Source organism: Mustelus asterias, chromosome 1 (assembly GCF_964213995.1).
Source record: "Mustelus asterias chromosome 1, sMusAst1.hap1.1, whole genome shotgun sequence".
Classification (NCBI taxonomy): Eukaryota; Metazoa; Chordata; class Chondrichthyes; order Carcharhiniformes; family Triakidae; genus Mustelus; species Mustelus asterias.
In genome coordinates this window covers 186889857-186916315 of record NC_135801.1, presented here as the reverse complement: position 1 = coordinate 186916315, position 26459 = coordinate 186889857, and the positions used below count along the sequence as shown (strand labels likewise).

The following is a 26459-nucleotide window of genomic DNA, read 5'->3' as shown; positions in this document are numbered from 1 at the left end:
ACTGAAAGTAAAAGAACTCTTGTCACCTGACCTGTCCATCATTCATCCTCCTAACAATTCAAAAGGGTCATAAACACGTAAAAGGCCAGGAGGCCGCATTAGGCCCAGATTAAAAATAAACCAAACCCCATTCAAACCATTTAAGCAGCAATGAAAGGAAATCTAACTGCAGAGAACATGATTTAAAAAAAATACATTTCTTAAAGGCACAGTACCGTCACAATCGTTCTATATTATGTTTCCTTTTATGTAATTGATAGGTGAGGCTTAACTGTACATCTGTACATACACACACACACACACAGGGATGAGAGGAATAGGATAGTTTTGAGAGGGGCAGCATGGGAAGAATAGGACTAGGATTTAAAGAGGTACTATTGCAATAAACATATAATTTATAAACATATAATAAAGATATAACATATAATGTTTTGTCTGTATAGTGCGCAAGAGACAAACTTTTCACTGTATGTTAATACATGTGACAATAATAAATCAAATCAAATCACAAAGGTTTTGCCTGTCTTTGCTTGTATCATTAACATCAAGACCAAAGATGTGCGGGTTATGTTGATTGGCCAGGTTAAAAATTGCCCCTTAGAGTCCTGAGATGCGTAGGTCAGAGGGATTAGCAGGTAAATATGTGGGGGTAGGGCCTGGGTGGGATTGCGATCGGTGCAGACTCGATGGGCCAAATGGCCTCCTTCTGCACTGTAGGGTTTCTATGATTTCTATGAGAGACACGCTTTGTTTGTTATTAGCTCAATTGTCTGAAAAGGAGGGGCTGGGCGGGAAGGTTACACTTCTCAGAAATCATACAGCCAAAAAACTGATGGGAAATAGGCAACATTTCTTAATGCAGCAGCCTGCTCATCGCTCGGAATCAAGTTATTTTCTTGGAATCCATGGTTAATTAACCAAAATTGCTTCTTGTGCAAGAGAAAATGATGTCTCAACTTGGTCTTCTTTTTCAAAAGTTACACTGCATGCGGAACTTTTGGTTATGTGTCAGCAGACAAATTAAAGATACAAATCGTCACCAAGCCAATTTGCCCCCACACAATGGTTTTAGTATCTTGTGGGCAGAACATGGCCTGCAAGGTTGTGCTGGTGGATTCCACCTTCTCAATCACCAGAAACACAACCAAACTGCCCAACCCATTCCTTGCACATGCACAGTCAGACAACACGCAGCCAGGAAATACACCACCCCTCAGGCTGACTGCAGACACGCAATGCATGTCACCAGGGAATGCACACAGCCAGACAGCGTCGGGGATAACAACTACCTGCATTGACGTGCACTTCTAACGAAATGTCATCAGACGTTTGAATAGTCCTAGCACATATTAAGCTGATCTTTCTCCACACCCTATCTGCAACACTATATTCTACACCCTATCCTTTCCTTTTCCCCATGTACTCTATGAACGGTATGCTTTGTCTGTGCAGCGCACAAGAAACAATACTTTTCACTGAATCCCAATACATGTGACAATAATAAATCAAATCAAATCAAATACATGCCTCGACTCATTTTAAAGAGGTGAAAATGGACTTTGAAAGATTAAAGAAAAACCAGGGGAAGGTGCCATGGGCAAAATAGTCAGTTGGAACAATCTTTGAAAGAGGGGAGAGGCGTTAAAAAAAAGTGGTGGCTTTCAGCAATATGGATCCAAAATGACTGATGGTCCAACAGCTGGACAGTGAGGAAGAGAGGAGGAGGAGGAATTTAAAAGGACTCTAAAGCAATCTTGAAGAATGGGCATCAAGGGAGTGATTGATAGCTCGGGAAAATATTGTTCAACATGAAATCAAACAGAAAGTGCTGGAAATACACAGTAGATCTGTTGTATATTTGGAGAATGACACTCAGGGATACTCGACAACTGAATGTAACTTTATTGTGGTGTGTTCTCTCTCATACCTGCTGCTTCTCTGTTTCCCGCTCTATGTCGCATTGCATCACTTCCTTGCATACATCACCAGAGCAGGGCTCTACGGTGAGCCAAAAGGGACAAACATATAGCAAGCTCTGACAGCATTAATAAATAGAGAAACAGGGTTCGGTTGTAACTTCTGAGCTCCCTCGCACTGGATTTGGGGGGTAACCCAAAGATGCGCTGGGGAATCCATCTTGGATCCTCACAGTAAGTATTTGCATGGTAATTACTCTGAGGTGCAAACTTGCCCAGGGCAATTGCCCTGCACTGTGAACCAACCAAAAATGTGATTTAAATCTCAAACTTCAGATGGTTCTGACAGGGTTACCCTAATATACTCAGAAAAAGTGAGAACAATTAAAACCTCCTCTAACTTCTGGGTAATTGTAGTAAAGACCCAGACTTGGCTACCTCATGGGACTGCCCTCCCCCCACAACCCCACCCCCCCCCACCCCTTAACCCTGTACAGGATCCCCCACCCGTCAACTAACCACCTGCCACATCTCCCTCCACAGCATTCCCCAGACTTTTCCCCCATAGTATTCCCCCCACAACCCAACACCCGACTAATCACCACCCTCCAGGGTGGCACAGTGGTTAGCACTGCTGCCCCACAGCGCCAGGGACCCAGGTTTGATTTCCAGATTGGGTCACTGTCTGTGCAGAGTCTGCACGTTCTCCCCGTGTCTGTGTGGGTTTCCAGCTTGGGTGGGGGGGGGGGGGGGGGGCAGGGTGGTTGAGAAGTTTCTTGCAGTTAGGGTATCCAATGTGGGGGTCGGCGGGTGCAGAATAAAGTTAAAGTGTATTTATTAGTCACAAGTCGGCTTACATTAACACGGCAATGAAGTTACTGTGAAAATCCCCAAATTGCCACACTCTGGTTTCTGTTCAGGTACACTGAGGGAGAATTTAGCCAACGCACTTAACCAGCACGTCTTTGGACTGTGGGAGGAAACCGGAGCACCCGGAGGAAACCCATGCAGACATGGGCAGAACGTGTGGACTCCACACAGACAGTGACCCAAGCTGGGAATTGAACCCAGGTTCCTAGCACTGTGAGGCAGCAGTGTTAACCACTGTGCCACCCATGGTGAAGAGATCGAGCTGTCACCATTTCCAATTATTGCCTCATCGCTGTCTTTCCCTTTCTTGTTGAAGTCTTCGAACTGATCATTATCCTGCAGTTACATTTAATCCCCTCCTTGTTCCAGGCCCTCTAAGCCGGCAAGCTCCACAAGCAACAGGCAGAATGAGGAAACCTGCTGCCTCATCCACACACGATTTTGGACCCTCACCAACATCCTGCTCTACTGGCAGGATTCTGTGGGTAGGCCTACCCACAGAACACAGAATGCATTCCTGAACTTCATTTTCATTCTCCTCCAGCTCCACCCTGTTCCAACCCTCTCGAGGTAAAGGTCAACATTTCATTAGCCTTGAGCTCACCCACAGCTCGGAGCTTCTCACTGCTTAGAATATACTCTTAGATTGAAAAGTTGATGACCTCACACTCCTCTGCACTGAACTTCATTTTTCACAGTTTTGCCCAATCACTTAATCGACCAAAGTCACTTTGCAGCTTTCTGTTCTCATCTGTGTTTATTGGTCTATTGAACTTGGGGTGGAATTTTCCACTTGCTCCACGAGGGTTCTGAGGTAAGGAGGAGTATAGAATTGAATGGACGGGATTCCTTCCCCCACCAGGCACAATTTCTTGGTGGATGGGCAGGGCTTTGGGATAGGAACCTGCCCTTTCCCCAATTTATGGCCACTTAAATGGCTTTTCCCACCCAGCCTCAATTTCTAAGGTGTGGGTCAGAGCAAGGTAGGAAACCCAGAAATGGATGAATCTTCATCTTGGGCAGGAAGGGGGTTGGCGCCTCAATGTGAAGAAACCCAAGCCGGGAATCGAACAAGTGGCGCTGTTAAGCAGCAGTGCTAACCACTGTGTCATCTATTATCTATCCACTGAATAATGAATTGGCAGTACCTCAATGCTGGGTGGTCAGCTCGTAGTTGAATATAGTGATGGTCCTCTGCTGCATAACCTTTGGACCGTGGTGATGTCGGAAACTGACCTTGTATGAAATGAAAAAAAATGCCAATGTAATGAATCTGTTCCAGAATAGTTTTCAAACAAGTAGTCTCGGAATTGCACAAAAGAGGTGCTGGGGGTTAGATTTACTGTCAAGAAATGAAAAGCAGCGACAAACTATAATTATAGCCATACTTGTTGACGTGCATACTTTTACATCAGGTTACAGCAGGTTCTAATACTCGCTCCCGAAGGCACTGAGTTATGACAGGTAACGGTGGGTCGTGAACGAAGCCCAGTCTATCATGCAAACCAGCCTCCCACCCATTAACTTCATCTACACTTCCCACTGCCTTGGAAGAGCAGCCAATATAAGTAAGGACCCCACGCACACCAGACATACTCTTTTCCACCTTCTTCTGTTGGGAAAAAGATACAAAAGTCTGAGATCATGTACCAACTGACTCAAAATTAGCTTCTTCTCTGCTGCCATCAGACTTTTGAATGGACCTACCTCTCTGATGCGCTATCAATAAGGCGAAAGACTACCGATATGCCAATATAAGTGTAGGCTTTTATTCACAACAGAATCAGGAGCAGATCCCAACAAATAACCAACCTGGACCGAACAAGGGGGAGGAGACAGCCACCTTTGTACCAGGTGCCGAGGGGAGGAACCAAACTGGAAGGGGATGTGTCCAGGTATGACAAGCACACACAACGGTGGTCCATATAGGACAAAGGCACAACTGAGGTCCACCACACTCACATTAAGTTGATTTTTATCTACACCCTAGCTAAGACTGTAACAATACATTCTGCACTCTCTCCTTTCCTTCTTTATGAACGGTATGTTTTGTCTGTATAACGTGCAAGAAACAATACTTTTCACTGTACACTAATACATGTGACAATAATAAATCAAATCAAATCTCACCCACCTGACCATTCCAAGCACGTGACTAGTCACAATGCGACATGGTGACAAATCACTTCAGGGTCTACATTTAAAACTAGTGGTGCAACTTATCATCCAATTGTGCATTTAAATTCCCAATGATCAAACCAGCTTCTGGCATTTCTTAGCCGTTCATCAGGTGTGAGCCTCGGCTGAGAAAATCAGCAGTCTAAGCCATCTTGGAGGAAATCACAACTAAGCCTAATTCAATAATCGTGAGAAGTCAATACATAAAACATAAGACCAACACAAGAATTAGGAGCAGGAGTAGGCAATTCAGCCCATCGAGTCTGCTCCGCCATTCAATATGATCATGGCTGGTCTCATCTCGGCTTCATCTATCTCTACCTTCCTGCCCACTCCCCATAATCTTTCATCCTTCTGCTAATTAAAACCTATCTATCTCCTCCTTCAATTTGTTTAGTGCCCACCGCATTCTGCGGTAGAGAATTCCACAGGTTCGCAATCTTTGAATGAAGTAATTCTTCCTCATTTCTGTTTTAAATCGGTCACCCCTTAGCCTAAAACTATGGCCTCTCATTCTAGAATGTCCAACAAGAGGAAACATCTGTTCTCTCGCCAGAATTCTATCGCCTCACCTGCCACGGAATCGGAGCAGGCGAGGGGCAGACAACAGAAATGTCCGTTGACCTCGGGTGGAAATTTCTGTTCTTGCTTGAGCCAGGCCATAAAATTCTGCCCTCTGTCTACCCTGCCATTTTTCTTTAGCATCTTATATACCTCATTTAGATCTCCTCTCACTCTTCCAAACTCCAGCGAGTATAGGCTAACTGCTTGATTTCTCTTCCTAAGACAAGTCCATCACCTCTGAAATCAATCTAGTGAACCTTCTCTGAACTGCCTCTAATGCATTTACATCGTTCCTCAAGTAAGGGGACAAAAAAGTGTGCAGTACTCCAGATGCGGTCTCACCAATGCCCTGTACATTTGCAACAGCACCTCCCTACTTTTATACTCTATTCCATTAGCAATGAATGCCTAAATTCCATTTGCCTTCCTGCTTACCTGATGTGGCTGCATACTAACTTTCTGTGATTCATGCACAAGGACACCCAGATCCCTCTGCACTGAAGCATTTTGAAGTTTTTCTCCATTTAGATAATAAGTTGCCTTTTTATTCCACCGACCAAAATGGATAACCTCACATTTATCCACATTAAACTCCATCTGCCGCATGTCGGCCCACTCACCTGACCAATCCATATCCATTTGTAAGTATGCAAATTCAATGGAGGAGTCACTGGCGTAAGTCGCAGATGAAATGAGATTAGTCAGGTTTGGAAATTCAAGTGCGGTCTTTAAAAGTCAGTTCAGACTAACAATTGCAGCAGTAGCTAACTATTAAAGTGCTTGTCCTATTCAACTCATTGACAGGGTCACTTGATTGGATGCTTGATGAGATGAGCCACTTTTCATGAATGTCTGCCAAAGAAGTAACTGGATACAGTGAGTGGAGGAGAAACAGACAGCTGGGCACCTGTGGGAAAAAGACTCCAAAAAAAAGGTTTCTTGTGCCATCTGAAGAGAGGCAATATAGATGTTGAGTGCAACCTTTCTCACACACAGGACTACCTCCCCAAGGCGATCGATGAACTTACTCAAGCAAATGAACATTCTTATTATACTATCTTTTCTCCCACAGACACCAGTGCATGCTTTACCCTCACAAATTAAAAGTTACACAAATGGCCTCTTATGAGGCACTCTGGTGAAGCAGGAAGCCTTGAAATTAGGATCTTTTGATTTGATTGAATTGATTTATTATTGTCACATGTATTAGTATAGAGTGAAAAGTATTGTTTCTTGCACGCTATATAGACAAAGCATACTGTTCATAGAGAAGGAAAGGAGAGAGCACAGAATGTAGTGTTACAATCATAGCTAAGGTGCAGAGAAAGATCAACTTAATGCAAAGTAGGTCCATTCAAAAGTCTGATGGCAGCAGGGAAGAAGATGTCGATTGGGATGTGTCATAGAATCCCTACAATACAGTGCAGAGTGTCCTCAGACTTTTGTATCTCTTTCCTGATGGAAAAAGGTGGAAGAGAGTTTGTCCGGGGTGCGTGAGGTCTTTAATTATGCTGGCTGTTTTTCCGAGGCAGCAGGAAGTGTAGACAGAGTCAATGGATGGTTTGATGATGGACTGGACTTCGTTCACGACCCTTTGTAGTTTCTTGTGTTTTTGGACAGAGCAGGAGCCATACTAAGCTGTGATATAACCAGAAAGAATGCTTTCTATGGTGCATCTGTAAAAGTTGGTGAGAGTTGTAGTGGGACATCTTAACAGTATGTGCATAAACCTTCCCCTTACAGCAATTAAATGCATACCCAACCTTAGTCATCAGGTTGATTAACTTTAATTATGATTTCTCTGAAGAATGGAAACATTACTAAGGGCAGCACGGTGGCACAGTAGTTGGCACTGCTGCCTCACAATACCAGGGTTCAATTCCGGCCTCAGGTCACGGCCTGTGTGGAGTTTTCATGTCCTCCCCGTGTCCGCATGGGCTTCCTCCAGGTGCTCCAGTTTCTTCGTACACTCCAAAGATGTGCAGGTTAGGTTGATTGGCCATGGAAATTCTCCCTTAGCATCAGGAGAATTAGCAGGGTAAATGTGCAGGGTTACGGGGAAAGGGCCTGGGTGGGCTTATTGTTGATGCAGGCTCAATGGGTTGAATGGCCTCCTTCTGTACTGTAGGGATTCTATTCTATGATTTTATGAAACAGTTCCTATGGGAGCTATGTATTTATGATGTGGAGATGCCGGCGTTGGACTGGGATAAACACAGTAAGAAGTTTCTAGCTATGTATTTCATAGCTTCATAGATTCATAGCTTCTAGCTATGTATTTCACATTGAAAATGGTTTTCTGTGTAATAACGCCCTGACATTCTTTCATTAATTTCCACATATCAGAGAATAAACAATCTCAGCACTGCAGGCTGGAAAACTGACACAGATATTCACGTGATGCTAAGCACCATTTGCTATGTGTGCAGTCACTACATTTGCTACGTGTGCAGAAAATGACTCAGAAATTGTAGCTACATATCTATTTTATTTTTGAAATAAACTCTTACCCATGTCTTGTTCCATTGCTGTGCTATAATACTCGAGATCCTGTGAAAAACAATGCGGCAAAAAAATGATCGGAAATGTTCTTTCAGCGGTGTTACAACGAAATGAGCAAAAGTGAGATTGAAATTTTAAACCGGTACTGGCCTCTTAAACATTCCAGATTTTAATCACTCCATCATCGTCAGCTGCCTAGGCCCCAATTGCTTCCCTCAACCATTCTGCTTCTCTACCACTCTTTTCCTCCTTTATGACTTTCATTAAAGCCTACCTCTTTGACCAAGATCTTCTACCTTATTATCTCCTCATGTTATTCGTTGTCAAATTTTGCATGGCAACGCTCCAAGTAATGTCTTGGGGTGTTTGACTATGTTAAAGGTGCTTTATAGTTACACACAAGAACACAAGGAATAGGAGCAGGAGTGGACCATATGGTCAATCGAGCCTGCTCCACCATTCAATACAATCGTGGCCAATCTTGGGCTTCAACTCCATTTTCCTGCCCACTCACCATATCCCTTAATTGAGAGATCAAATATTTGTCTATCCCAGCCTTAAATATATTCAACCACAATGCTCTGGGATAGAGAATTCCAAAGATTCAAATCTTCTGAGTGGAGTGATTTCTCTGCATCTTTGTCCAAAATAATTGGCCTCTTCTCCTGAGATTCTGCCCCCTTTTTTAGCTGCCCCAAACTGCAGAAACAATCTTTTGATGTCTACTCTATCAGAATCTTGTATGGTTCAATGAGATTGTCTCCCATTCTCCTAAACTCCAGAGAAATACCTAGCCTCTAATCAACTCCCTCATTCCAGGGACCAACTTAGAGGACTTTTGCTGTATTGCCTCCATTGTAACTATAGCCATTCTTGAACATTGTAGAGCATTCTCAGTCGGAAGGTCTTGGGTTCAAGTCCTCATTCATGGGATGTAAGCTTTGCTGGCAAGTAGTTATTTCCTATTCCTAATTGCCCTTGAAAACATGGTGATGAGCCATTTGCTGCCATATGATGGGATAGGTGGTGCTATTAGGAAGTGAGTTGTCAAATATTGATCCAGGGACAGCGAAGGAACTGCAATGTATTTTTGGGTCAGGATGGTGTATGACTTGGGAGATTAACTTACAAGTGCTGGTGCCCTCATTCCTCTCATTGATGGTAATACTCCAGTGCAGTTCCGAGGAAGCACTGCACTGCCGGAGGTGCCATCTTTCAGATGAGACCTTAAACAGGGGGAATGTAAAAGATCCAATCCCACTATCTGATGAAGACCAAGGAAGTTCTTCCTGATGCCCAGCACAATATTTCTCCTGCAACCAACTTCGAAAAGGAGATAATCTGGTCAGTATCACATCACTGGTTGTGGGAATTTGCTTTGTAAAGATGGGTTGTCATGTTTCCTACATTGCAACAGTGACTTCAAAAGTACTCAGTTTGATGTGAATTTAGGGGTCTCTTGAGGTTCCTCTTTCTTCTTCTGCCTCTGTCATTTCATTGTTGTATTTCTGATGACAGGTCCCACCCAGCTTTTTAGTTTATTTATTAGTGTCATAAGTAGGCTTACGTTAGCACTGCAAATCATTTGGATACTCACACAAATGCATACATGGCATTTTCTTTTTATGTCAGATAAGCAAGGTGTTGTACTTAAATTTTAAGTTTTATTAATTTATTTATTAGTCACAAGTAGACTTACATTAACAGTGATGTGGAGTTGCCAACGTTGGACTGGGGTAAGCACAGTAAGAAGTCTCGCAACACCAGGTTAAAGTCCAACAGGTTTATTTGGAATCACAAGCTTTCGGAGCGCTGCTCCTTCATCAGGTGAGTGGAGAGTTGGGTTCACAAACATGGCATATGTAGACACATACGCAATTGCAAGATAATGGTTGGAATGTGAGTCTTTACAGGTAATCAACTCTTTGCAGGCACAGACAGTGCAAGTGGAGGGAGGGATAATCATGAGTTAAAGAGATTATTTTTAAAGACCTCAAAGCACCAGAGTGTCCATGATTGCTCTCCCTGGAACCTGAGCAAGGATATAGTGCCACCGTACTGACACAGATGAAGATCCATGTGATGGAATATTCAGCCAATTACACTTGTCAATACTGGCCTATTGCCAGTTTTTGCGTTATCACATCTGGCATTGAGTGGAACTGGCTATTCTGCGGCAACCCATGTTGTCAATACCACGGCGGTCAGCAAAAATATCCTGAGGTGCATTTCTGTATTTTAAAACCCCCGAGTGGAGCCAAGAGTGCCAGTGCCAAGAGTTAAAACTGACCCTGTGTTGAGCACAAACCATCGTGTTGCCACAGACATTTATCTTGTCATCACCATTGGACCACAACAAGAATATCATCAATAAAAAGAAAAACTATCTGCTCAGGAAAGCTGGAGTTCGGCTAATGATTCTCACCAATTTGGTAAGTTCTCCAGAATTGTTTTCATCAAGTTACAGGACAACAAATTTGTATTCTTTGGGTGCCTATTTTGATCGGTTTTGAAAGTGGAATTTGCTTTTCGTTGATAGAACGTCAGCACTTTGTTGGAACTTCGTTGGAAAATTGTGGTTACTTCTGTTTATAATCTCCTCGCTAAATCAGACGGAAGAAAGGATTACTGAGTTCAATGAATCTGAAATGAGGTGAGAAGGGCTCGTCTGAACTAGAACTCTTAACAGATTACAGATAATCTGAAACTTAAACATTAGGACAATGCAAAAGAACGTAGAAAAAAATGTGGTGGAGAAATATGTACTTAGACGTGAGTCATAGAGGTTTACAGCAGGGAAACGGGCCCTTTGGCCCAACTTGTCAATGCTGCCCTTTTTTTCAAACCCCTAAACTAATCCCAATTGCCTGCATTTGGCCCATTAGGAGAGACTAAATCGGTTAGGATTATATTCACTGGAGTTTAAAGTTTATTTATTAGTCACAAGTAAGGCTTACATTAACACTGCAATGAAGTTACTGTGAAATTCCCCCAGTCGCCACACTCCGGCACCTATTCGGGTCAATTCACCTAACCAGCATGACTTTCAGACTGTGGGAGGAAACCAGAGCACCTGGAGGAAACCCACGCAGACAAGGGGAGAATGTGCAAACTCCACACAGACAGTGACCCAAGCTGGGAATTGAACCCGGGTCCCTGCCGCTGTGAGCCAGCAGCGCTAACCACTGTGCTACCGTGCTGCCCATACAGAAGAGTGAGAGGGGATCTCATAAAACTTATAAAATTCTAACAGGGTTAGACAAGGTGGAGTCAGAAAGAATGTTCCCAATGGTGCGGGAGTCCAGAACTAAGGGTCATAGTTTGAGGATAAGGGGTAAACCTTTTAAAACTGGGGTGGCCTCACAGCACCAGGCACCCAGGTTCGATTCCCGGCTTGGGTCACTGTCTGTGGGACCGTGTTAGGGAGCTGGAACAGCAGCTCGAGGATCTTAGGCTGTTAAGGGAGAATGAGGTGGTGATAGACAAGAGCTATCATCAGGTGGTCACACCAGGGCCACGGGAGGAGGCCAAGTGGGTGACGGCCAGGAAGGGTAAAGCTCGGGTGATTGAGAGCACCCCAGTGGGTGTGCCCCTACACAACAAGTACTCCTGCCTGAGTACTGTTGCGGGGGACAGCCCATCTGGGGGAAGCAGCAGTGGCCGTGTCTCTGGGGTGGAGTCCAGCCATGTAACTCAGAGGGCTAAAGAAAAGAGGAGGAAGGCAGTATTAATTGGGGACTCGACAGTCAGGGGGACGGACAGGCGATTTTGCAAAGGCAGGCGGGAGTCTCGCATGGTGGTCTGCCTCCCTGGGGCCGGGATCCAGGATGTCGCTGGGTGAGTCCCAGAAATCCTGAGGTGGGAGGGAGAGGAGCCGGAGGTAGCGGTACATATTGGTACCGCTGATGTGGGTAGGAACGGGGAAGGGGTCATGAAAAGAGAGTATAGGGAATTAGGGAGACAGCTGAGAAGGAGGAAAGCAAAGGTAGTAATCTCAGGATTGCTGCTTGTGCCACGGGAAGGTGAGGACAAGAATGGAGTGAGGTGGAGGACGAATGTGTGGCTGAGGGACTGGTGCAGGGGGAAGGGATTCAGGTTCCTGGACCATTGGGACCTCTTCAGGGGCAGGTGTGACCTGTACACAAAAAACGGGTGGCACTTGAATCCCAGGGGGACCAATATCCTGGCAGGAAGGTTGGCTAAGGCTACTGGGGAGAGTTTAAACTAGATATGTTGGGGGGAGGGGATCAAAATGAGGTGACTGAGAGTGAGGAAGGTAGCTCGCAAACAGAGAAGGGTTATAGGCAGTGCAAGACGGCGGATGGACAGGGAATAGAGAAGGGGAGAGCTCAGACCAAAGGATTGAGATGTGTTTACTTTAATGCCAGGAGTATAGTGAATATAGTGAATAAAGGGGATGAGCTCAGAGCGTGGATCGATGCCTGGAAGTATGATGTGGTGGCCATTACGGAGACTTGGATGTCTCAGGGACAGGACTGGATACTCCAGGTGCCGGGATTCAGATGTTTCAGGACGGACAGGGAGGGAGGCAAGAGAGGGGGTGGAATGGCACTGCTGATCAGGGATAGTGTCACAGCTGTAGAGAGGGTGAATGCTGTGGAGGGATTGTCCACCGAGTCTCTGTGGGTGGAAGTTCAGAGTGCGAAGGGGCCGGTCACTTTGCTGGGAGTTTTCTATAGGCCGCCCAATAGTAACAGGGAGGTGGAGGAGCAGATAGGGAAACAGATCCTGGAGAGATGCAGTAATAGCAGAGTTGTTGTGATGGGAGACTTTAATTTCCCAAACATAGATTGGAATATCCCGAGGGTAAGGGGGTTGGATGGGGAAGAGTTTGTTAGGTGTGTTCAGGAGGGTTTCCTGACACAGCATGTGGGCAAGCCTACAAGAGGAGAGGCTGTGCTTGATCTGATACTGACCAATGAACCTGGACAGGTGTCAGATCTCTCAGTGGGAGAGCATCTTGGGGATAGCGATCATAACTCTATCTCCTTTAGGCTTGCATTGGAAAAAGAGAGGATCAGGCAAGCTAGGAAAGTGTTTATATGGAGTAAGGGGAAATATGAAGACATTAGACAGCAAATTAGAGGAGTAAATTGGGAGGAGGTATTCTCGGGGAAATGTACCGAAGAGAGTTGGCAATTTTTCAAGGAATGTCTGTCTAGAGTTCTACAGGACAACGTTCCGAGCAGACAGGGAGGTGTTGGTCGGTTAAAGGAACCGTGGTGCACGAAAGCTGTGCGCGACCTAGTCGAGAACAAAAGGAAAGCGTACAAAAGGCTCAGAGAGCTTGGCGAAGATAGGGATTTAGAAGAGTATAAGGCTTGGAGGAAGGGACTAAAGAAGGAAATTAGGAGAGCCAGAAGGGGTCACGAGAAGGCCCTGGCAGGTAGGATTAAGGAGAACCCTAAGGCGTTCTATAAATATGTCAAGAGTAAAAGGATGAGACGTGAAGGAATAGGGCCTATAAAAGGTGAAGGCGGGAAAGTCTGTACGGAACCAGTAGAAATGGCAGAGGTGCTCAATGAGTATTTTGCCTCGGTTTTCACAGAGGAGAAAGACCTGTGTGGATGTACTGCGGGCATGCGGTGGACTGAAAGGATTGAGTATGTGGACTTGAAGAAAGAGGTTGTGCTGGAATCTTTGAATGGCATCAAGATAGATAAGTCGCCGGGTCTGGATGGGATGTACCCCAGGTTACTGTGGGAGACGAGGGAAGAGATTGCAGAGCCTCTGGCGATGATCTTTGCGTCGTCGATGGAGATGGGAGAGGTGCCGGAGGATTGGAGGATTGCGGATGTGGTTCCTATTTTCAAGAAGGGGAATAGGGATAGCCCAGGTAATTACCGGCCGGTGAGTCTAACCTCAGTGGTTGGTAAACTGATGGAGAAGATCCTGAGGGACAGGATATATGAGCATTTAGAGAGGTTTAGTATGCTCAAGGATACTCAGCATGGCTTTGTCAAGGGCAGATCGTGCCTTACGAGCCTGGTGGAGTTCTTCGAAAATGTGACGAAACACATTGACGAAGGGAAGGCGATAGATGTGGTTTATACGGATTTTAGCAAGGCATTCGATAAGGTCCCCCATGCAAGGCTTCTGGAAAAAGTGAGAGGGCATGGGATCCAAGGGGCTGCTGCCCGGTGGATCCAGAACTGGCTTGCCCAAAGGAGGCAGAGAGTGGGTATAGATGGATCTTTTCCTAAATGGAGGTCGGTCACCAGTGGTGTGCCCCAGGGATCTGTTCTGGGACCCTTGCTGTTTGTCATTTTCATAAATGACCTGGATGAGGAAGCGGAGGAATGGGTTGGTAAGTTTGCTGATGACACGAAGGTTGGTGGGGTTGTGGATAGTCTGGAGGGATGTCAGAAGTTACAGAGGGACATAGATAGGATGCAAGACTGGGCGGACAAGTGGCAGATGGACTTCAACTCAGATAAATGCTTAGTGGTCCATTTTGGTAGGTCAAATGGGATGAAGGAGTACAATATAAAGGGAAAGACTCTTAATGTAGAGGATCAGAAGGACCTTGGGGTCCGGGTCCATAGGACTCTGAAATCGGCCCCGCAGGTGGAGGAGGTGGTTAAGAAGGCGTATGGTGTACTGGCCTTTATCAATCGAGGGGTTGAGTTTAGGAGTCCGGGGATAATGATGCAGCTGTATAAGACCCTCGTCAGACCCCACTTGGAGTACTGTGCTCAGTTCTGGTCGCCTCACTATAGGAAGGATGTGGAAAAGATTGAAAGGGTGCAGAGGAGATTTACAAGGATGTTGCCTGGATGGAGTGGCATGCCTTATGAGGATAGGCTGAGGGAGCTCGGTCTTTTCTCCTTGGAGAGACGTAGGATGAGAGGAGACCTAATAGAGGTATATTGAATACCTAATAGAGGTGGGTTGAAGTGTGTCTAGTGGGTTGAAGTGTGTCTACTCCAATGCAAGGAGCATCCGGAACAAGGTAGATGAACTTGGGGCGTGGATTGGTACTTGGGACTACGATGTTGTGGCCATTACGGAGACGTGGGTAGAACAAGGACAGGAATGGTTGTTGGACGTTCCGGGGTATAGATGTTTCACTAAGTGTAGGGAAGCTGGTAAAAGAGGTGGAGGAGTGGCATTGTTAATCAAGGATAGTTTAACGGCTGCGGAAAGGCACTTCGAGGGGGATCTGCACACTGAGGTAATATGGGCTGAGGTTAGAAATAGGAAAGGAGCGATCACGTTGTTAGGAGTTTACTATAGGCCCCCAAATAGTAATAGAGATGTGGAGGAAGAAATTGCTAAGCAGATTATGGATATGTGTGGGGGTCACAGGGTAGTTGTCATGGGGGACTTTAACTTTCCAAATATTGATTGGAACCTTTGTAGGTCAAATAGTTCGGATGGGGCAGTTTTTGTGCAGTGTGTACAGGAAGGTTTCCTGACACAATATGTGGATAGGCCGACAAGAGGTGAGGCCACATTGGATTTGGTACTGGGAAATGAACCGGGCCAAGTGTTAGATTTGATTGTGGGAGAGCACTTTGGAGATAGTGACCACAATTCGGTGTCTTTTGTTATTGCAATGGAGAGGGATAGGGCCGTACGGCAGGGCAAGGTTTACAATTGGGGGAGAGGTAATTATGATGCGATTAGGCAAGAATTAGGGGGCATAAGTTGGGAACAGAAACTGTCAGAGAAAGGAACTAATGAAAAGTGGAACTTTTTCAAGGAACAAATACTGGATGTCCTTGATAGGTATGTCCCTGTCAGGCAGGGAGGAAATGGCCGAGTGAGGGAACCATGGTTCACGAAAGAGGTGGAATGTCTTGTGAAAAGGAAGAGGGAAGCTTATGTAGGGATGAGGAAACAAGGTTCAGATGGCTCAATTGAGGGTTACAAGTTAGCAAGGAATGAGCTGAAAAAGGGGCTTAGGAGAGCGAGGAGGGGACACGAGAAGTCCTTGGCGGGTCGGATCATGGAAAACCCCAAGGCTTTTTACTCTTATGTGAGGAATAAAAGAATGACCAGGGTGAGGTTAGGGCCGGTCAAGGACAGTAGTGGGAACTTGTGTATGGAGTCAGTAGAGATAGGCGAGGTGATGAATGAATACTTTTCTTCAGTGTTCACCAAGGAGAGGGGCCATGTTTTTGAGGAAGAGAAGGTGTTACAGGCTAATAGGCTGGAGGAAATAGATGTTCGGAGGGAGGATGTCCTGGCAGTTTTGAATAAACTGAAGGTCGATAAGTCCCCTGGGCCTGATGAAATGTATCCTAGGATTCTTTGGGAGGCAAGGGATGAGATTGCAGAGCCTTTGGCTTTGATCTTTGGGTCCTCGCTGTCCACGGGGATGGTGCCAGAGGACTGGAGAATGGCGAATGTTGTTCCTCTGTTTAAGAAAGGGAATAGAAATGACCCTGGTAATTATAGACCGGTTAGTCTTACTTCGGTGGTTGGTAAATTGATGGAAAAGGTCCTTAGAGATGGGATTTACGATCATTTAGAAAGATGCGGATTAATCCGGGATAGTCAGCATGGATTCGTGAAGGGCAAGTCGTGCCTCACAAATTTGATAGAATTTTTTGAGGAGGTAACTAAGTGTGTTGATGAAGGTAGGGCAGTTGATGTCATATACATGGATTATAGTAAGGCGTTTGGTAAGGTCCCCCATGGTCGGCTTATGATGAAGTGAGGAGGTGTGGGATAGAGGGAAAGTTGGCCGATTGGATAGGTAACTGGCTGTCTGATCGAAGACAGAGGGTGGTGGTCGATGGAAAATTTTCGGATTGGAGGCAGGTTGCTAGCGGAGTGCCGCAGGGATCAGTGCTTGGTCCTCTGCTCTTTGTGATTTTTATTAATGACTTAGAGGAGGGGGCTGGAGGGTGGATCAGTAAATTTGCTGATGACACCAAGATTGGTGTCATCAGCAAAGAGACATAGATAGGATGCAAAGCTGGGCTGAAAAATGGCAAATGGAGTTTAACCCTGATAAATGTGAGGTGATTCATTTTGGTAGGACTAATTTAAATGTGGATTACAGGGTCAAAGGTGGGTTCTGAAGACTGTGGAGGAACAGAGAGATCTTGGGGTTCATATCCACAGATCTCTAAAGGTTGCCACTCAAGTGGATAGAGCTGTGAAGAAGGCCTATCGTGTGTTAGCTTTTATTAACAGGGGGTTGGAGTTTAAGAGCCGTGGGGATATGCTGCAACTGTACAGGACCTTGGTGAGACCACATTTGGAGTATTGTGTGCAGTTCTGGTCACCTCACTATAGGAAGGATGTGGAAGCGCTGGAAAGAGTGCAGAGGAGATTTACTAGGATGCTTCCTGGTTTGGAGGGTAGGTCTTATGAGGAAAGGTTGCGGGAGCTAGGGCTGTTCTCTCTGGAGCGGAGGAGGCTGAGGGGAGACTTAATAGAGGTTTATAAAATGATGAAGGGGATAGATAGAGTGAACGTTCAAAGACTATTTCCTCGGGTGGATGGAGCTATTACAAGGGGGCATAACTATAGGGTTCGTGGTGGGAGATACTGGAAGGATATCAGAGGTAGGTTCTTTACGCAGAGAGTGGTTGGGGTGTGGAATGGACTGCCTGCAGTGATGGTGGAGTCAGACACTTTAGGAACATTTAAGCGGTTATTGGATAGGCACATGGAGCACACCAGGATGATAGGGAGTGGGATAGCTTGATCTTGGTTTCAGATAAAGCTCGGCACAACATTGTGGGCCGACGGGCCTGTTCTGTGCTGTACTGTTCTATGTTCTATATAAGATGTTGAGAGGCATAGATCGGGTGAACTCTCAGAGGCTTTTTCCCAGGGTGGAAATGTCTGCTACGAGAGGACACAGGTTTAAGGTGCTGGGGGGTAGGTACAGGGGAGATGTTAGGGGTAAGTTTTTCACACAGAGGGTGGTGGGCGAGTGGAATCGGCTGCCGTCAGTGGTGGTGGAGGCGAACTCAATAGGGTCTTTTAGGAGACTCCTGGATGAGTACATGGAGCTTAATCGGATGGAGGGTTATAGGTAGGTCTAGAAGGTCGGGATTGTTCGGCACAACTTGTGGGCCGAAGGGCCTGTTTGTGCTGTAGCTTTTCTATGTTTCGATGTTTCTAAACAGAAACATAGAAAATAGAAGCAGGAATAGGCCATTCGGGCCCTTCGAGCCTGCTCCGCCATTCATTTTGATCATGGCTGATTATCAAATTCAACATCCTGATTTCGCCTTCCCCCCCATATCCCTTTAGATACAAGAGTATTTAATTGTGGATGCTGAAGGCATGAAAAACAATCGAATATTTTGTATTAGTTTTACAAATGAGGAACAATGCAGATGAAATGCACATGGATGCGATAAACAAGGTTATAGAATATTAAAGGTGACTGTACATAGGGAATTGCTTCTGAAAAAGCAACACCTTTAAGTGGATAGAACAATAGATTTTAATGAGGCTGCACTCAAGGTCAGGGAAAGAGATCACACAGTCTTTCTTAATTGTTCGAATTTCTCTAAATAGGAAAATTGGAGGCTGGCTAACATAACAACTCCGTTTAGAAAAGAACCGTAAGCAGGAAAGTCTAACATCAGACGGACATATGAAAATAGGAATTAGGAGCAGGAGTATGCCAATCGGCCCCTGGAGCCTGCTCTGTCATTCGCTCCATAGACGTGCAGTCAGACCACAGTTGTACCTTGTGTAGTGCTGGGCTCCACAATGTAAGAAGGAATCAGAGGTCATGGAAATAGAACAGTGCAGAATTACGAGGATGCTGCTGATTTTCAGCGGACTTGTAAAATGGGGGCTGTTTTCCTTAGGACAGCGGAGATGATGGGGTGATTTGTTGATGGCTTAAAATGATGAAGGGATAGCAGTAAAGTCTCAGACCTGAAACGTTAGTGTTGTTTCTCGACATAATAGCTACATCTGACTTATTGGGCCCGATTTTACCATCAAGTTGCGCCCATTTTCAGGCGCAAAATCTTGGTAAAGTTGGGCGTGAGGCAAGTAGCGCGATCCGTGCCCGCAATCATTCCCCCTTTACCAAGGGCTGAAAATGGCCACCATCGGGACTGTGCCAAAATGGGTGCGACAGCAATTTAAATGTACTTGCATGCATTTAAATTGACTTAATGGGCTACCCACCCAAACTTACCGACATTTCCCCCTTTACCACCACATTCGCCCCTCCAGATTCGGCGCGAAACAGACATGGTCCGCAAAGGTCTGATTCGGGCCCTCCAGCTTCTGAGGAGGTAGTTTCCGAGCTTCTGGCGGTTCTCTGACTCAGATCGTTTGGGGGGGGGGGGGCGGAGGTGAGAATGAAGGAGGCGGGTCAGATGGCACTCTGGTGGAGGCGGCGGCGGGGGGCAGGGGAGGGGCGCTGCCACTCTGCATGTGATTGGGGGGAGGGGAAGAGGGGGTCCACTGCCACTCTGCGTATGATCAGTGGAGGGGAAGGGGGTTCTGCTGCCACTCTGCGTGTGATCGGTTGGGGGGGGAAGGAAGAGGGGTCTGCTGCCACTCTGTGTGTGATCAGTGGGGGGGGGCGGAATGGAGGTCTACTGCCACACTGCGTGTGATCGATGGGGGGGGAAGGGCGGAGGGGCCTGCATTCGGTCTTGGTGGCAGATGGGTGGGGGGCTAAGGGGGTCAGTAATGTTGGGGAGTGGGGCAATGTCTGTGGGGGCCGGGGGGAGGCATTATCCGGCCTGGGAGCAACGTGGCAGGGGAACGTTTCTCTCGCTTTTTTTTCTGCGCATGCGCAGTTGGAAGCGCCAATCGGAGCTGAAGTGTTTTGGGTGCAATTAGCCCCGCCCACAGGCTTGTGCAGCATGATTCGGAATTGCTGATATTTTTTCAGGCAGAGTGCGTATGGAGGCACCTCAGAACGGGTCTAAAAGTTGGATCTGAAACATTCCCAGTTTCAAGTCCACCCAGCACTTAGAATCAAAATGGTATAATAGGGCCCATTGAGTGTTTCCAGCATTACCTGCTTTTATTTCAGATTTCCAACTTCCCACAATATATTGCTTTTATTTTTGGATAACAGCATTCTACTGTCAGTTGTTGAGGGGTCAAAATAGAGAGGTTAAAGATATAAAATGAGATACTAAATTAACAATACTATTAATTCAGGCTATTTTTAAACAGGGCTGTGAGGCTGTCAAGCACACTACTAGAGTTAGTGATTGAAAGAGAAACCATGTAATAGGAGCATTGGAACATATGAGTAAGCACTTGACCCTGCTCTGGCAGTGGTTCAATGCCTCACAGTGCCAGGGACCTGGGTTCAATTCCGGCCTCTGGTCACTATCTGTGTGGAGTTTGCATATTCTCCCCATGTCAGTGTGGGTTTACTCTGGGTGCCCCGGTTTCCTCCCATAGTCCAAAGATGTGTGGGTTAGCCATGCTAAATTGACCGTAGTGTCAAGGGGAATTAGCAGGGTAAATAAGTGGGGTTATGGGGATAGAGCCTGGATGGGATTGTGATTTGTGCAGCCTCGATGGGCCGAATAGCCTCTTTCTGCACTGTAGGTATTCTATTCTGCTCGACTGTGGTTGACCTGTACCTTAACTCCACCTGCCCCAATATACAGAGTTGGAGAATTTTAATTGGCCTAGAATTCACAGCCTTTTAGACTTGGGTCTCTGATTTCCACTTCCCTTCTTGTGAAAAAGTGACGATTTCAAACCTTTTCCTTCTGAATGATTGAGCTCTAATTTTATGAATGAAATTCCCTTTTTCTGGATTCTCCCACCAGAGTAATTTATTTATCTTTATCTATCTACTGGAATTAGGAGCAGGAGTAGGCCATTGAGCTTGCTTCGCCATTCATCTAGATCATGGCTGATCTTCTATGTCAACACTATTTTCCCACACTCTCCCCATATCCCTTGATATCTTTAGTGTGTAAAAAGCTATTGAATTCTATCTTGAACATGCTCCATGTCCGAGCTTCCACAGCCCTCTGGGGTCAAGAATTCTAAAGATTCGTCAGCCTGAGTGAAATAATTCCTCCTCGTCTCTGTCCTAAATGACCAACCTCTTATTCTGAGTATTTCCTACTTCTGAACTACCCCTCCACCCACACCCCTAGCCATCCTCCTGCATCTATCTGTTGAGTCCTGCAAGAATTGTGTATGCTTCAATGAGATCACCCCTTATTTTTTTGAAGCTTTCGAGAATGTCAGACCAGTCTTCTCAAATCTCTCCTCAGAGGACAATCTTCCCATCCCAGGAATCAGTCTGGTGAACCTTTATGGTAAATATGTCCTTCCTCAGGTAATGAGACAATAACTATATGCAATACTCTAGGTGCAGTCTCTATACAATTGCAGCAAGATGTCTTTACTCCTGCACTCAAAACTTCTTGCAATAAAAGTCAATATACCATTTGCCTTCCCAATTGCACCAAATCTTTTTATCATTATGAATTCCTCTCTCAGATCACCCATTGGCATTTTGTATTCAAAGAACACAAAACCAAGGGATAAAAGTTGTTAAATTGTGCCTCTTCTTTGGCTGTACAGTGTAACCAAAGCAGACCAATTTCGCAGTCGGACATCCTACAACCCAGCTATATGGGCAGTGAACCGACCCATTGCCAAAATTGTGGGGTTCCATTTTGAAGTGTTCTTCAGTTGAGAGACCAAATTGCTGATTCCAAATTATACAAAGTAGCTGGTTAATATTTGTATTAAACATTCATGAGAGAATTGAGAGTCAACCAAATGGTGTGGGAGTAGAGTCACATCTATATTATCTTCCCCTGAAGGACACGAGACAGTTGCATTTTCAGAACAATTTGGTAATTTGTCAAGTTCCAGTTGGCAAATGACCTGATTTTACTGGGTTCAATTCTAACAACTTTGTCACAGTAGAACTTAAACTCTATCTCTGGGCTGCCAGTCTAGCAACACCCAATAACGTATCAACAAGAGTTCCCGCAGCAAGTGGGATGTTACGAAATGAGCAAGTTTGTTTGGAAAATGAAGGGAAGTTAGGCAGGGCTTTATAGGAACATAGGAATTAGGAACAGGAGAAGGCAAATTCAGCCCTTCGAGCCTGCTCCGCCATTCAATCAGATCATGGCTGATCTCTCCCCGGTCTCAAATCCACCTCCCCACCTGTTCCCCATATCCCCTTAACCATTTTTAAAAATTAGAAATATATCTCTCTCCTTCTTGAAACCATTCAAAGATTCAGACTCCACCGCGCTATGGGGCAGCGAGTTCCACAAATTCACCACCCTCTGCGAGTAGTAGTTCCTCCTCATCTCAGCTTTAAATCTACCGCCTCGCAAACATTTACCTGTGACCTCTTGTTCTAGATTGCCCCATAAGAGGAAACATTTGGTCTACATTTACTTTATCAATCCCTTTTAAAATTTTATATACCTCGAACAGATCTCCTCTCATCCTTCTAAACTCCAACGAGTACTGACCCAGAGTGCTCAACCGTTCTTCATACAAGCTCTTCATTCCAGGGATCATTCTTGTGACCCTCCTCTGGACCCTTTCCAAGGCCAGCCATTTAGTGGAGAAAGACCCATTTATCCCGACGCTCTGCTTTCTGTCAGTCAGCCAATCTTCAATCCAACTCTACCCCCAGTCCCCTGCAATCTCATCTTCTGGATCAGTGTTTTATGCAACACCTTGTTGAATACCTTCTGGAAGTCTAGATATACCACATCCACAGGTTCCCCACTATTTGCCTTGCTGGTCATGCCTTCAAAGAACTCAAGCAAGTTTGTCAAGCATGACTTTCCCTTCATAAAACCATGCTGACAATGGTGGATTGAGCTTTGTCTTTCCAAATGCTCAGTCATCACCTCCTTAATGATTGATTCCAGCATCTTCCCCATCAAGAGGTCAAGCTAACTGGCCTGTAGTTTCCTACTTTTTGCCTCTCTCCCTTTTTGAATAGGGAGAGATTTATTATTTGTAATTATTCATAAATCAAAGTGTTTGCAGTGTCAGGATTTGTAAGAGATCGTGCTAATTAGCTCTAAGGGACAGTGAGTCACATTTGGGAGAGACAAATGATGGAGAGTTGTGGTGAAAAATTGAACAGATGGAAAGCAACCACAAAGCTCAAACGGCTCCTATTATATCTGTTCTTGAAAACATCTTATGAATGTAGAGCTAAACCATCATCCAAAGCACGATGACTGGCTCTTAAACAAGTGTAGTGCCAAGAAAACCTTTCTATTCATTCAATATGATGAGCTAGTTGCCACAACTCCACCAAAAAACAAATCCTTGACAGTTTCCTGGAACTTTTTGATATTTTTTCAAACCTGAGGTGATGCGGTCGTCTTATTCTTTCTCTCTTTTAGCTTCTCTCCAATCTTGAGCCGTAACGTGCTCAGCACAAGCTCCACAACTCCGGGAGAACACTGGGTAACCTTGCGAACCACGTCATCAGGGATGTAGAAGTTGAGTCTGCTGAAGACCTTCCTACATTAAGGGTGAAAAGAGACTTCAGTTTTCAACCACGTAATCAACTCGCCGGAGTGCCTGAAAGGCTGGCAGAAGCAGATTCAGTGATCACTTTCAAAAAGCGATTGAGAAAATCCTTGAAAAACATAGAAACTAGAAGCAGGAGTAGGCCATTCAGCCCTTCAAGCCTGCTCCGCCATTCATTTTGATCATTGAATTCAATATCCTGATCCTCCCTTCCTCCATATCTCTTGATCACTTTAGCCCCAAGAGCTATATCTAATTTCTTCTTGAAATCAGACAACGTTTTGGCCTCAACTACTTTCTGTGATAGTGAATTCCACACATTCACCACCCTCTGGGTGAAGAAATTTCTCCTCACCTGAAAGGTTTACCCCTTATCCTCAAACTATGACCCCTGGTTCTGGACTCCCCCACCATTGGGAATATTCTTTCTGAATCTACCCTGTCTAACCATGTTTGGAAAGCAAAATTTCTGGGCTGTGGGGAGCAGGGCAGCGGAACTACTTGGATTGCTTTTTCAAAAAGCTGGCACTGGCACGTCGGGTTGAATGGCCTCCTTTAATGCTGCAACATTCCACAATTTTATTGCAGCCACACACGCGTGTACAACTGATTTGCTTGGTGCAGGTGTTTGGGAAATGAAAAGGACAATGTCAGAAATGAAAATTAAGAAGTAATAAGATTAGCAATTCTACAGAAAGGAATCATTTATGTTTCATTTCATGTTGTACACGGTAGTCAAAAATTAAAATTAAAGACTGCAAACGGAACTAACTGGACTAAAGGGACTGAGGGATCATTCTAAACCGGAGACTTAAGACTTGCTTCAATGGAATAGTTCCCGGGTGGCACTAAAACAATATTCTTCTGTACAAGTCAAAATGACAAGATTGAGAGTAGGTGAGTTTATGCTCCTTGATTCGCACAACTTGGAAAGAATACAAATAAAGTGAGATGACAGTAGTTTCAGAGATAATGACAGAAAGCTTCTGGTGGGTTGAGCTGTAGTATGTGTATCTTCCACAAATGATGTGATCGCAGTGTTCTCCGATATTTTAGATTAATCTGATCCCCAATAAGCATTCATGTGAATTCATTCATAGAATCATAGAGGCTTACAGCATGGACACAGGCCCTTCAGCCCAACTGGTCCATGCCGTCCTTTTCTTTTAACCAGTAAGCGAGTCCCAATTGCCCGCATTTGGCCCTTTTGTAACTGTCTAAATGCTTTTTAAAAGACAAAATTGTACCCACCTCTACTACTACCTCTGGCAGCTTGTTCCAGACACTCACCATCCTCGGAGTGAAAGGATTGCCCCTCCAGACACTTTTACATTTCTCCCCTCTCAACTTAAACCTATGCCCTCTCGTTTTAGACTCCCCTACCTTTAGAACATAGAACAGTACAGCACAGAACAGGCCCTTCGGCCCACGATGTTGTGCCGAGCTTTATCTGAAACCAAGATCAAGCTGTCCCACTCCCTATCATCCTGGTGTGCTCCATGTGAATCATAGAAAGAATCATAGAAACCCTACAGTGCAGAAGGAGGCCATTCGGCCCATCGAGTCTGCACCGACCACAATCCCACCCAGGCCCTACCCCCACATATTTACCCGCTAATCCCTCTAACCTACGCATCTCAGGGGCAATTTTTTTTTTTAACCTGGCCAATCAACCTAACCCGCACATCTTTGGACTGTGGGAGGAAACCGGAGCACCCGGAGGAAACCCACGCAAACACGAGGAGAATGTGCAAACTCCACACAGACAGTGACCCGAGCCGGGAATCGAACCCGGGACCCTGGAGCTGTGAAGCAGCAGTGCTAACCACTGTGCTACCGTGCCGCCCACAACCGTGCCTATCCAATAACCGCTTAAATGTTCCTAAAGTGTCTGACTCCACTATCACTGCAGGCAGTCCATTCCACACCCCAACCACTCTCTGCGTAAAGAACCTACCTCTGATATCCTTCCTATATCTCCCACCACGAACCCTATAGTTATGCCCCCTTGTAATAGCTCCATCCACCCGAGGAAATAGTCTTTGAACGTTCACTCTATCTATCCCCTTCGTCATTTTATAAACCTCTATTAAGTCTCCCCTCAGCCTCCTCCGCTCCAGAGAGAAAAGCCCTAGCTCCCTCAACCTTTCCACATAAGACCTACCCTCCAAACCAGGCAGCATCCTGGTAAATCTCCTCTGCACTCTTTCCAGCGCTTCCACATCCTTCTTATAGTGAGGTGACCAGAACTGCACACAATATTCCAAATGTGGTCTCACCAAGGTCCTGTACAGTTGCAACATAACCCCACGGCTCTTAAACTCCAACCCCCTGTTAATAAAAGCTAACACACTATAGGCCTTCTTCACAGCTCTATCCACTTGAGTGGCAACCTTTAGACATCTGTGGATATGGACCCCAAGATCTCTCTGTTCCTCCACAGTCTTCAGAACCCTACCTTTGACCCTGTAATCCACATTTAAATGAGTCCTACCAAAATGAATCACCTCACATTTATCAGGGTTAAACTCCATTTGCCATTTTTCAGCCCAGCTTTGCATCCTATCTATGTCTCTTTGCAGCCTACAACAGCCCTCCACCTCATCCACTACTCCACCAATCTTGGTGTCATCAGCAAATTTACTGATCCACTCTTCAGCCCCCTCCTCTAAGTCATTAATAAAAATCACAAAGAGCAGAGGACCAAGCACTGATCCCTGTGGCACTCCGCTAGCAACCTGCCTCCAATCCGAAAATTTTCCATCCACCACCACCCTCTGTCTTCGTTCAGACAGCCAGTTACCTATCCAATCGGCCAACTTGCCCTCTATCCCACACCTCCTCACTTTCATCATAAGCCGACCATGGGGGACCTTATCAAACGCCTTACTAAAATCCATGTATATGACATCAACTGCCCTACCTTCATCAACACACTTAGTTACCTCCTCAAAAAATTCAATCAAA

General features: G+C 45.4%; 1 protein-coding gene across 1 annotated transcript in view; it reads right to left on the bottom strand.

Annotated features, from left to right (window-relative positions):
* The window catches only part of LOC144500788 (sperm flagellar protein 1-like), a 77858-nt gene that overhangs the window by 6611 nt on the left and 44788 nt on the right, over positions 1 to 26459 (bottom strand). The window contains exons 3-5 of the mRNA XM_078224243.1: positions 23324 to 23483; positions 8039 to 8078; positions 3935 to 4022 (exon numbers count right to left, since the gene is read on the bottom strand). Coding sequence (XP_078080369.1) covers positions 3935 to 4022; positions 8039 to 8078; positions 23324 to 23483 — 288 coding nt within the window. The remainder of the gene's footprint in view (positions 1 to 3934; positions 4023 to 8038; positions 8079 to 23323; positions 23484 to 26459) is intronic.